This window comes from Oncorhynchus masou, chromosome 15, assembly GCF_036934945.1.
Source record: "Oncorhynchus masou masou isolate Uvic2021 chromosome 15, UVic_Omas_1.1, whole genome shotgun sequence".
NCBI lineage: Eukaryota > Metazoa > Chordata > Actinopteri > Salmoniformes > Salmonidae > Oncorhynchus > Oncorhynchus masou.
The window spans coordinates 40,003,410-40,017,191 of record NC_088226.1 but is presented as its reverse complement, the minus strand read 5'-3'; the positions used below and the strand labels follow the sequence as shown (position 1 = coordinate 40,017,191).

General features: G+C 43.3%; 1 protein-coding gene across 1 annotated transcript in view; it reads right to left on the bottom strand.

Moving 5' to 3' along the window:
- Positions 1-3,123: 3,123 nt before the first annotated feature.
- LOC135556239 (cadherin-2-like) overlaps positions 3,124-13,782 on the bottom strand; it is an 83,956-nt gene continuing 73,297 nt past the window's right edge. Inside the window, exon 16 of the mRNA XM_064989260.1 lies at positions 3,124-4,698. Coding sequence (XP_064845332.1) covers positions 4,492-4,698 — 207 coding nt within the window. The 3' untranslated portion in view covers positions 3,124-4,491. The remainder of the gene's footprint in view (positions 4,699-13,782) is intronic.

The following is a 13,782-nucleotide window of genomic DNA, read 5'->3' as shown; positions in this document are numbered from 1 at the left end:
ATTCAGTTGCCGGAAAGGAAGGGAATTTCACCATGAGGCCAATGGTGACAGTTACAAAGTTTAATGGCTGTGATAGGTGAAAACTGAGAATGGATCAACAACATTGTAGTTACTCCACAATACTAACCTAATTGACAGAGGGAAAAGAAGGAAGCCTGTTCATGAACATATTCCAAAACATGCATCTTGTTCGCAACAAGGCACTAAAGAAATGCTGCAAAAAATATGGCAAGCAATTAACTTTTTCTTCCAATTACAAAATATTATGTTTGGGGATGACTCGGATCCCTCCGGAACTTTCATTATGCACACCTGTCCCCTATTCCCACTGATCAGTACTTGTATAAGTCTGCCGTTTGGTTTCCATTGGGCAGTCGATTATTTTTATAATGTTCGTTGGTACGTGTGAGTACCTCTTGTCCCGTGTGTTAATCATTGTGCGCTTGTACCTGTGCTCTGTGATTTGTTACGTGTTTGTTTGGTCTTCATCCCCATTCCTTTACATGGTACACCGTAATTTGGGCTTAATAAAAAAAACTATTATGCATTCCTCCCCCTGTTTCCCGAATCATTGTGGATTGCACAGATTATTACAGGTCTCCTCCCGTGTGATAATCCTTGTGCATGTGTGTTATTTAATCAAGGTACTCCTCGCTCTTTGTTTTGGGTTTCTACCCTGTGTTTTGTTACGTGTTTGTTTGGTCTTCGTCTCTGTGCCTTTACACGCCGTAATTTGGCTAAAATAAAAAAACATATTACGCATTCCTGCGCATGTCTCCAGACTCATTCATACCAGCGTGAAAGAATAATCGACCATTAAGGGAGACAGCGGGAATGGCCTGTCCGACATCACTGTGACTGGTCCGTCCGGCGCAGCCACAACTTCTGCAGCTGCAACTTAGTCGTCCGATGTCTCCACAACTGGTCCGTCCGACGACACATCTTCAGCAGCTACAACTGGCCCGTCCGACACCACCAAAACTTTGGCACGGGAAACTGGCCCGCCCGATGACAACGCAATTTTGACAGCTGCATCGGGTCCTGATCGACCCGCACTGCATTCCTGTGATAGTCCTCGAGGCCGGTGTCGTTGCCCTGCTGGTGCAGCGCTTCAGGGGGGAACTGTCACAGAACTTTCAATACGCACACCTGTCCCCTATTCCCACTGATTAGTACTTGTATAAGTGTTCCCTTTGGTTTCCATTGGGCTGTCGATTGTTGTTACAATATCCGTTGGTGCGTGTACCTGTGCTCTGTGTTTTGGCTTTCGTGTCATTGTGGATTGCGCAAATGATTACGGGTCTAGTCCCGTGTTAATCCTTGTGCGCTTGTACCTGTGCTCTCTATTTTGTTACATGTTTGTTTGGTCTTCATCCCCATTCCTTTACATGGTACACCGTAATTTGGGCTTAATAAAAAACCCTATTATGCATTCTTACCCCTGTTTCCCGAATCATTCATACCAGCGTGACAGGGGAAAAGCCAATACAACACAAGGGGGAAGGATGATTAGCTCCTCCTACCAATTAAGCCATAAAACGCTCGTGTCATTGTCATTTCTTTCTGTATTCAAGTAATGAGTGCATCGAGGTAATAAAGTGGTGTTGGTTGAACATATTGCCCTCCTCGTTCTTTCAGTTGGAAATAATTCTTTCAACTCTGTTTTATTCAAACAGCATCCTTTCATTTTTTTTCTGTCTCCCCCTCTTTCTTCTGTCTCGCTCTCTGTCTCCCCTCCTCTTTCTTCTCCCCTCTTTCTTCTCTGTCTCTCTCTCCGGCAGGCTGTAGAGTAAAGATATACAGTAGCTGACATGCCCTTGAGGGAGTTAATGGACGCCACACTGGAGAGTGAAACCAGTGTGAAACCACAATGTGTTTCATGTTGGATTTAAAACAAAGGAAGAAGAAAAAGAAAGGAGAAGATTTAAACCTTCCACAGTACGCTACAGCTCAGGCATCCCCACTGGGAGAATTAGAGGACAAACACACACAGAATAACAAACTGGGAATTCCAGTGTGTGTGTGTGTGTGTGTGTGAGAGAAAGAGTGTGTCTGTATATGTGTACAGTAGGTCAGCATGTGGTGTTTATATAAGACTATTTTATACACACCCCCACCATTCAGTTAATTGGGAAATCAATGTTTAGATAATAAACTAGGTGCAATTAAAAAAATAAAACATATTGCTCCCGAGTGGCGCAGCAGTCTAAGACACTGCATCACAGTGCTGGAGGCGTCCCTACAGACCCAGTTTCGATCCCAGGCTGTCTCACAAACGGCCGTGACCGGGAGTCCCATAGGGCGGCGCCCAATTGGCCCAGTGTCATTTGGGTAGGGTTTGGCCGGTGGGGGCTTTACTTGGTTCCTCGCGCTCTAGCGACTTCTTGTGGCTGGCCGGGTGCCTGCAGGCTGACCTAGCTGTCAGTTGAACAGTGTTTCCTCTGAAACATTGGTGCGTCTGGCTTCCGGGTAAAGCGAGCGGGTGTTAAGAAACGCGGTTTGTCGGGCCATGTTTCGGAGGATGCATGACTCAACTTTTGCCTCGCCCGTTGAGGAGATGCAATCAACACCAGTTAAGGGTGTTGATTGATTAAGGCCTTGTGTGTATTTGTAGATAAAGGCCCTTGGAAGAGTGAAATAATGTAAAGATAGATGTCTGTGTGTGTGGTGGTGGGGGGTGTTAATATAGGAATGAGAAAAGCAGAATAGGAAAAGAGAATAGGGATGGGAAAGAGGGATGAGAGAGATAGATTGTGTAGTTTTAAAATAGGACTTGTCAGTAGCTGGTTGAATATGACATTGATTGATCAACAGATACCAGACTGAAGAACTGCCCACAGAGGACTCCGTACATACGCACGCACGCAGTGAGGTGGAGGAGGAGGATGGAGGTAGCGTGGTGGTTTGTATGCTGCCTAAGGCATTAGCAACCTAAACTCCAAACCACAGATACATATTAACAGCCCACGCCCCTTCCACTATCCTCACCTCACTAATGTCTATAATAGAGATGGGAGAACGGAGAGGAGAGAGGGAGAATTGGGAATAAAGGGTTGGGAATAAAGGGAGCGTGTGTGTGCGTAAAAATTTGGAAAATACCTTTTTGTATAATGAAAAGATAAAAACATGCAAAACATTTTTAATCTGTAATCCAAATTATACATATACAACAATCTGGATAGTAGCATTACTTTCAGAGACCACGCTCAAAAAAGAACAACAACCAAAAATAAAATACAATCTGTACATATTTGTGTTTACAGTGAGTAGCCAATCAGAGAAGAGTACCAGATGAACACTAAGGCAGATGAACGGACAGAATGAACATCATCATCATTGTCATCTTGGTTTAGTCAGAGTTGGAGTAAATTCCTTTCGAATTTAATCAATTCAGGAAGTAAACTGAAATTACAATTACAGTTAAAAAAAATTGGAATTGGAATTGCAGTTTACTTCCTGAATTGAAGTGGAATTGACCCCAACTCTGGTTTTGGTCGTCTCCACCGACCAAACCTCAGAGTAACTAAACAATATGTCTACTACAAAATGTAGGACTGGTGACTTTACTTAGCAAAAACTTACAATGTGAAAAAAGCTTAAAACAAAACAAAGAAAAACAGGGAAACTATCTAGTCTTTTAGCATTTACTGTACATGTCATCTCTCAATGCTCTCGATCCAGCAATGGGGAGTGTTCATCCTGTGTGTCTCCATGGCAACGAAGATGACTTACACACTCTGGCAGTGAGGTGTAACCTGAACAACACTTTATGTCACACATCAAACACACGTGGTGAAGCATGCGTTCCTCATTTTAAACATCCGCTCTCTTACAGACAAAAATCCCTGCTAGAGTCAGGACCTTGAAAGTCATGAAGAACAAAAAACGAAAACAGAATCAAATTAATGTACAACAAGGCACGTTTTCACCCCAGTGCTTCTGTACTGTGAGATTCAAGTGTAACTAAGCGTCTTTAACATCATTAACTGCTGAGCGACCACCCAGACTCTCTCATTCGCCGTTAACTACCCGTCAAAGTACCAACGGTCGGTTTACTTCCAATGTTCTCCTCTGAGCGTGTGGGCTAACACTCCGCTAGCCTCAGTTAACCTGTATGCTAACTGGCTAGGCTAGCAGTTGCCACATAAATGTACTCGAGCTGTTAGCGACCCTTAGCATGTAGGCTAAAACTCCATCCTAACCTCAGTTAGCTTGCATGCTAGCAGGCTAGGCAAGCAGTCACCATATTCTCCTCTTAGTTTTAGCTATCCTAAGCATATGGGGATCAATCCACTAGGCTCTGTTAGACTGTATGCTAGCAGGTTAGGCTAGCAGTTGCCACACCAACATACTCCACTTTGTTTGTCAGCCAAAATAGAAGTCTCTTTACAACCAGCACTCCTTCCCTGTCCCATGATAGAAAAGTGCCACTCATGTTCCCTCCCCCATCCCACCCACCCCTTGCCAATTCCCCCCAGCACAGGGCTAGTCCTAGTTGTCCCCTCCACCATAGAGGTCTGCCAGCTTGCGGAAGCGCGGGCCCCAGTCGCTGAGGTAGTCGTAGTCCTGGTCTCCGCCGGAAGAGGAGGAGTGAAGGGAGCTGAGGGAGCCAGCGGTGGAGCCACTGCCCTCATAGTCAAACACCAGAAGACTGTCGTAGGGAGGCGCTGTCGGGTCATTATCAGCTGCCTTCAGACCCTGTGGAGGGAGATAAATAAATAATGAGAGAGAAAGGGGAGAGAGATAAAAGGTAAAAGGAGGGAGTAAAGGAGAGAAAGAAGAGGAGACAAAAATGGAAAAAGCGAAAGAGGTAGGGGAAAGAGAGAGAAAAAGGGAAAAAAATTGTCAGGAGAGAGAAAAAGAGGGGGAATGAGATATATAGTATGAGAGAGAGAGGGAGCAAGAGAGTAAGGGTAGAGGAGAAAAAGGAGGGATTATGGAGGGTGGAGGAGAGAAGAGGAGGATTTAGGTCAGGCTAGACAGATGCTGGGTCTGTCTCTCTGAGGAGATTCAGCAGATTACTGAGCACAGCACTATATTTAAAACCAACCCATACTTCACACGCACACGTGCACATACACACTCATACCCACACACAACAGCTGACAGACTTTGTTATAATATAATAATAATTGTCATTGATGGACGTCTTGTCACAGTGGTAAAATCAATCAAATAAATCTGATAAGATGAGGCTCTAGACATGTTTTTGGAACATGTCAGTCTCAGTCACAGCAAATTTGTGATCAGAATGTTAACAACCACAGTGTTAAATGTAACACTTCCTTAGAAAATATATTGGACCATCTCAAATAGTGTTAACCTTAGTTTATCAACACTTCGAAAAGTTAACACCCCAAGAGTGTTGAGTCCTTAAACACCATGGGTGTTGCAAAACCCCCCATAAATTAACACTTGCTGATGCTGTTACACTTTTTCAGTGTTAGGGAAATAACACCTGTGGTGTTACAGTAACTCATTTTGGGGTGTTGTTCTAAAACTGTAAGGCAGGTATGCCCAACCTTCTTTGACTTGAGATCTACTTTTTCTTTTGCCAGCCTGATGAGATCTACAGTCTCTAAATCTAAACCAAAATGTATAAAATGCAACACACCACTGAGTATGGACCTGCCGCCATGATACCTATTTGATACCCAAATATAATGTGGACAAATAACATGTTTTCCACAAATAAGTGCAACTTACTTAATTTTCTACCATTATGTGACTTTTGGAATTGGGTGGATGTCACGACCTCCGCCGAAGTCGGCTCCTTTCCTTGTTCGAGCGGCGTTCGGCGTCACTGGCTTTCTAGCCATCGCCTCTCCATTTTTCATGTATCCATTTATTCGGAATTCCGGAAACCGGAATAAATTGGGCCTGTTCACTACCCTCTGCTCTCCTGCACCTGACTTAGCGTCCGATACACACTCCTAACAGAATTCTACACCAACCATGGAGTCAGCAGGAGCAGGTACACCGGTCAGAGGGGTCAAGGAACGCGTCCAGGAACACACGGCTATGCTACATCATCTCGGTGCAATGATGGATCGCGTTGTCCAGACCATGGACCGCTGGTTATCTCTACCCGTTCCGTCCGGATCCAGCTCCAGTGGAATACGTCTCTCCCTTCCCAGGGAGTATGATGGGACAGCCACACAGTGCCAGGAGTTCCTTTTGCAACTGGACCTTTACCTGGCCACTGTTCACCCAGCTCCTTCAGGAAGAAAGAGAGTATCCACCCTCGTCTCCTACCTCTCAGGGAGAGCTCTGGAGTGGCAAACGCCGCGTGGGGTAGGAAGACGCGGTGTTGGACCACTTCGAGGAGTTTACCCTCCGTTTCCGGGCTGTCTTTGACCATCCGCCTGATGGTAGAGCGGCGGTTGAACTACTTTTCCATTTGAGGCAGGGGACGAGGAGCGAGGAGTTCCGGACGTTGGCCGCCGGAGCAGGTTGGAACGACAGGGCCCTCATCGTCCACTATCGATTCAGCTTACGTGAGGACGTCCGACGGGAGTTTGCTTGCAGGGATGCCGCCACCACCACCTTTGACAAACTGGTGGATATGTCCATCTGGTTGGATAACCTGCTGGTCATCTGTGGACGTCCTGAGTGGGCTCTGTCAGTGCCAACGCCCATCGCTCCCACACCCATGGAGTTGGGAGGGGATGCGTGTAGGAAGGCTGGAGGAGGAGCCTTCACGTGCACCATCTGTGGCCGCAGAGGGCACACTGCCGGTCGGTGCCGGGTTGGTCCCTCTGGGAGTCGAGGAAGCAGGCAGGGCACTCTGGCGTCACCTCAGGTGAATATACACCACTCTCATCCAGAGTCCTCTGCTGTTCACCTGTTTGTACCTGTTTCCCTGAGTTCTCCCTGCATTTTATTGACAGAGCGTTAGCACTTAGTTTAGGTATCCCCATTATTCCCGTGGATAGACCTTTTCCGGTTCACGCTCTGGATAGTCGACCACCCTGGCCATGGAGACGCAGGGGGTTCATGATTAGAAAATCAGTCTCTTTTTCATTGACTCTCATTTGGATATAGTGGATTTTGTTATATTGCATTTTTTTTGTCTATGTTCCGTGTTTTAGGCACATTTGTTGTTTATTTTGTGCTGTTTTCTAAACCGGAATAAATTTTGCCTGTTTACTAACCTCTGCTCTCCTGCACCTGACTTTGCCTCTGCTACACACTCATACAAATGGAGGCAAGTAGGTTTTCATATTCAAGGCTGTAGCAGCTCGTTGCAAGTCTCGTGCAGGCCACAAGGTGGTCATCAGTCATAGTAGATCTGTACTTGGACTTTATTACCTTCATGTGAGAAAACGCAGACTCAGAGGTAGTTCGATCCAAATGGGCTGATAAGTTGAGAGCACATTTTCTTATTTTGGGATACGGGCTCCTCTAGCAGTAGCTCCCAGAATTCTTCCTTCATTTCAGTGGTTGCCCTGCATTTTAGCAGAATGTCATTTTGAAGGGTGAGCATTTCAGTTTCTGCTATAGTTGTGTCCAACTGAAAATGTGATCCCATTCTGGAGTCAATGACTTCCACATTTACAGTAGGTCTGTGCCAAACGGAAAGCACATATAAGTGGCAATAAGCTCAAGTGATGCAAAGTCTGTAAAACGACTGTCAAACTCAGATAAGATGCTCTGGACTTGCTCTACGTAACGTGCACTGTCAAGCTGTGCTGTATCCTTGCCCTGACGTTCAAGTTTTCAATGTATGTGTTGAAAGAAGTGCAGGTCCTTACGTTGCAGCTTTCTTGTGAGCAGTTGTAGTTTGCATTTAAGTTTTCACAGAGCTGATCATGTCGATTACATGTTTGCATTTTCCTTGCAGCTCTATATTCAATTCATTAACCTCTTCAAACTCTGGGGGCGCTATTTCATTTTTGGATGAAAAACGTTCCCGTTTTAAACAAGATATCTTCTCACAAAAAGATGCTCGACTATGCATATAATTGATAGCTTTGGAAAGAAAACACTCTGAATTTTCCAGAACTGCAAAGATATTGTCTGTGGGTGCCCTAGAACGGGAGCTACAGGCAAAACCAAGATGAAACGGCAACCAGGAAACCAGCAGGATTTTTGAGGCTCCGTTTTCCATTGTCTCCATTTATGGCTGTGAATGCGAGAGGAATGAGCCTGCCCTTTCTGTCGTTTCCCCAAGGTGTCTGCAGCATTGTGACGTGTTTGTAGGCATATCATTGGAAGATTGACCATAAGAGACTACATTTTCCAGGTGTCCGCCCGGTGTCCTCCGTCGAAATTGGTGCGTCTTTTTCAGCTGCTGGTATTTTTCCATGCGATTCTGAGGGGAAAGCAGGCTTCCACGAACTGCATATCAATGAAGAGATATGTGAAAAAACACCTTGAGGATTGATTCTAAACAACGTTTGCCATGTTTCGGTCGATATTATGGAGTTAATTCGGAAAACGTTTGACGTTTTGGTGACTGAATTTTCGGTTCGTTTCGGTAGCCAAATGTGATGTACAAAACGGAGGGATTTCTCCTACACAAAGATTCTTTCAGGAAAAACTGAACATTTGCTATGTAACTGAGAGTCTCCTCATTGAAAACATCTGAAGCTCTTCAAAGGTAAATTATTTTATTTATTTGGTTATCTGGTTTTTGTGAAAATGTTGCGTGCTAAATGCTACTCAAAATGCTAAGCTAGCTTAGCATACTCTTACACAAATTAGTGATTTGCTATGGTTCAAAAGGATATTTTGAAAATCTGTGATGACAGTGTTGTTAAGAAAAGGCTAAGCTTGAGAGCAGGCGCATTATTTTCATTTTATTTGCGATTTTCAGAAATCGTTAACGTTGCGTTATGCTAATGAGCCTGAGGCTTTATTCACGATCCCGGATACGGGATGGGGAGTATTACATTAAGCATGTCAGTTCAGTCAGTGAGAAGAACTAAATCCAGGAGCCACTAATATCCAGTTAAGGCTATGCACAATACTGCCACTCCCAAACTCTCTCTCTCATCAGGAAAGTTACCCCAACTTTGACGTCATCGCCCCCACCCTTCCCAACCAGCTACGGATCTGGGATCAGTTTCTGTGTCTTCAGCGTGCTGTGTTCTTTCAATGGGGCGCGTAATGAAGAAAATCCATCGAGCTTTGACCGGTTGGCGGGCAAAATAGTGACGTGTCACTGGGAAATATCTGTGCGTTCTGGCGCAATTGTATACAGCCTATTCTTTTGTTCCATTTCGTTTGAGAAGAGTTGCGTTTATTCGGTCGAATCGCCAATTGTTTTGTACGCTTAGAACATCCTACAGCTTGATTCTGCACTTAGTTTGACCAGTTTAGTCGACATATAATATGTAATTTTGAAGTTTTGATGCACAACTGTTCGTGATCAGAAGTCCTTTTTGGTGCATACCACCTGAAGCTGTTAGCATATGCTAATACAAAGACACACAAACTGAAACCAAACGTTATATTAGGTAAGTATGACTCCTTCCACTACATTCTGATCGAAGACCATCAAAGGTAAGGGAATATTTATGTTGTAATTTTGTATTTCTGTTGACTCCAACATAGCAGAGAAATATTGCTTATGTCTGAGCGCCGCCTCAGAATATTGCCTAGTGAACGAATTCTGTAATGTTAAAAATAAATGTAACACAGCGGTTGCATTAAGAAGCAGTGTATCTTTTGCCATCTTTTGAGTTGAGCTTGGGGGGGGGGTGCCCTTGGGGAACGTGTACCGTGAAGGCGATAAGCTTCTGTCTTAAATTAAGCAACCTAAGTAATGCCATAGATTCCGTTTTTGAAAAATAGTAAACAACTGATTATAGGCTACTAAAGCTAACTATTTACTGCTGTGCAATGGAGATGTGATGAAAAGAGTGGAGAGAACAACAAAAAATGCAGCTATTTATTGCTGACCAGCAGATGTCACCAATGGGCATTGTGATCAGATAAAGAATCTCAGAGTAAAAAGTGAGGAAGCATTCAGAACATCTTGGTTTCCCACCTTTACTGGTTTGCAAAGCGTTATATAATTCCTATTGGAATCCAGCCAAGATAGCCAACAATAGGAACTTTTAATAACACGCAGCTGCAGAAAAGGTAGAGAAGATGGTTAAGGCAGTCTCATTTAACAATCTAAACTGGAACCACCATCTCAATAACGCATTCAATAAATCCAACCTCTTACACAGATTGGATTCGTTTAGAAAAATGTATGTTGTCTTTGTGTAGTGCAAGATAAATTAATCAATCAATGTGCATGCAGAAACATAAAATTAAAACAAATTATGCATGAGAGCACCAGCTGTTCTGGACGACTGTGTGATCTCGCTCTCTGTAGCCTATGTAAGACCTTTAAAACAAGTTAACATTCACAAGGATGCATGGCCAGACGAATTACCAGGACGCATACTCAAAGCATCAATTGACTAGCTGGCAAGTATGTTCACTGCCATTTTCAACCTCTGTAATACCTATGTTTCAAGTAGACCACCATAGTCCGCGTGCCCAAGAATGCCAAGGTTACCTGTCTAAATAAATACCGCCCCAAAGCACTCACATCTGTGGCTATGAAATGCTTTGAAGGGCATTGCTCACATCAATACCATCATCCCAGACACCCTAGACCCACTCCAATTCGCACACCGCCCCAACAAATCCACAAATGAGACAATCTCTATCACACTGCCCTCTCCCACCTGGACAAGAGGAAAACTTAAGTGAAAATGATTTTCATTGACTACAGCTCAGCATTCAACACCATAGTGCCCTCCAAGCTCATCACTAAGCTCAGGTTTACTGACAACTGCGTTGTCGTGAATGACTCAAACACCACCATTATGTTTGCTGACGAAACAACGGTGGTTGGCCTTATCACTGATGATGATAAGACATCCAAAAGGGAGGAAATCAGTCACCTGGCAGTGTGGTGCCAGGACAACAACCTCTCCCTCAAAGTCAGCAAGACAAAGACGCTTGGGTGGCAGGTTACTGTATATTTACAGGACCTTCACGAACACAAATTTACAGTATATTACTGGAACACCTACCTACAGTAACATGCTGTATTTCTAGCATTTACAGTGCATTACTTTAAGCATAGTGGTTAGTAAAACTATGGCAAATTTACATTGCAAGTAGTTAGAGCCAACGCCTGGCAGTATTTATGTTGTATTTGATAAGGTATTTCAATACATATTTTGTCATTTGTATTTCACTGGCCTGAACTAGCCTATTTTTCAACAGTTTAATTACCACACATTTATTCCATTTTTCTATAACAAATACATACTTGCTTGTAGCCTGCTTAACTACAACATTCTTGGTAACGGTAACAATCTTTTTACTTGCTATGACTGGGGTATATTTGTGTTTACCTTAGTTTAATACACTGACTAAGTCGCTCTGGATAAGAGTGTTTCCTACTGTATATGACCAAAATGTAAATGTAAATGCAAAAATTAACACTTTCAAAGCACACTGCCAGGTTTTATCCTAAGGACCACCGCCCACAAACAAGAGCAAATTTGATCAAAATACAAATAATTTGAGGGCGGAGCTTATTAGAATAATATCCAGCAATGTCCTTTGCAAATGCAATTTATTTTACATTTACATATTGGTAATTTAGCAGACGTGCTTGTCCAGAGTGATTTACAGTCAGTGCATTCAAGTAAGGTTGATAAAAAAACAGCATAGTCTTAACAAGTAAGATTACTGGAACCATTACTGGGAATGCTGTTGTAGTTAGGGATACATTGGTCTTCAAAATATCCTTTATTTGTAATAAGATACCTTTAGGATGAATCTTTGCCAGACTCTGGCTAGTTCAGAGTAAATTACTGTTATATTCACAGTAATTTGCCACTAGCGTCCAGTAAATTACTGCAACATACAGAGCAATGACATGTTACAATACTGTAAGAATGTAAATGCTACTGTAATCATGTTGCTATTTTAGTATTTTACTGTAATTACTTTGGATTAGTGCAAACTGGTTGTCTGCTAGGTACTTGTATATTATAGTATATTTATGATTATTTGGTGTTTCACGTCTATGCTAGTGATGGGTCGTTCGCAAACGAGTCGGCTCTAAGAGAGAACTTTTTGATCCGCCTCGCATATCAGAATAGCCAAATATATTTATAAAAATACATAAAAAATGAAGATATGAATAATCAAAAGATCTAAATAAATAGAATGAACCAATTCAAAGAACAAAAAAATTGATTAAATAATATAGGCCTAAATGCTCAAGCGCGCACACATTTGTTCTGACTGTCTGCTCAGGCTAACAGCCTCACCTGTAGTTCCTGTAAATCAGACATACAGTGTCAACCAATGAACCAAAGATCTGTGAGGGCTGAGACAACTCACTCACAGTCACACACTTAGCAGCCGAGGAGAGAGAGGAAGGACAGCTGTGAAAACAACAGCTGGAAAATGAGTCGGAAGCACAGGAGCATTTGGATGCATTTTAATAATGTAGACAATGTTAGAGCACAGTGTAGAATTTGCCAAAACAAAATCTCATATGAAGCCGGTTCTATGCACAACCTACACCATCATATGGGAACTGTGCACCCAACTGTGAAGCTAGCGGTTGCGGAGCTTTGAGAAACTAGCGGGCCTGCTAGTGATAGTGGTGGAGCCAGCACCTCCACATGTGGAGGTGTATCCACTCAGTCAAGTAGGCCTACTCCACGACCCACAGCAACGCAGTCTTCTATGGACCAGTTTATGCCAAAGTCTATGTCTGTAGCAAAACAAGGCCAAATTGATATTGCATTGGTTAAAATGATTTCCACCAATTTAAAGTAATTTTAGATCGTGGAGGACAGAGGTTTTTAGAAATTATAGCAATAGTCTAAATCCAATGTGCACAATTCCAAGCAGGAAAACCCTTTCAAAATCACTTATTCCACAACTGTACGAGGGCACATGGGCTTCAGTGCGGGAAAGAGTCCAAAAAGCTCCTGCAGTTTGCCTTACCACTGACTGCTGGACATCAAGGGTAACCTCTACTTACATGTCAGTTACATGTTACTTCATTGAAGATTTTTGATGTCTCGCTGTCTTCTGGACTGCTTTGAGTTCAGCCACAGACACACCTCAGAGAACTTGGCAGAGGAACTGTTGAGAGTGGCCAGAGAATGGCAAGTAGATGGAAAAGTGCTGTTGTGTTAGCAACAATGCAGCTAACATAATCCATCATCCATGTCTTGCCCACACAATCAACCTGATTGTAAGAGATGCTCTGAAGGTGATGAAGCCCACTGTCGACAAAGTGAAAGCAGCTGTGGAATACTTCCACAGGAGCACAGTAGGTGCTGAAAAACTAAAGTCTACACAATGCCAGATCGGGATGCCTGAGCTGAGGCCTAAACAAGACTGCACTACAAGGTGGAATTCAACATTTTATATGTTGAAGCGGTTTCTTGAGTCAAGGATGCCATCACCTCAGCCATTGTCAATGCACCTGTTGATGCTCTGACCCAAGAGGAATGGAAGGAGGTGTGCAGAGTCCTGGAACCCTTTGAGCAGGTCACTGTGGAGATCAGTAGAGAGAGGTACAGTAAGCAGTTATTACTACATCATTATTTAGTCCAATACTATATATGTATATGAGCAGTAGATGATAATGTAGTTCCAGTAGACAAAACCTGAACTAATAAACGTACTGTTCTCTCTTTTCAGCTATGTGACAGTCTCAAAAATGATACTTCTGTGTAAGGGTCGGCAGCGAATCACAGCCAGCCGCCAGAGAGAAGCAAATGTAACCACAGGACATGT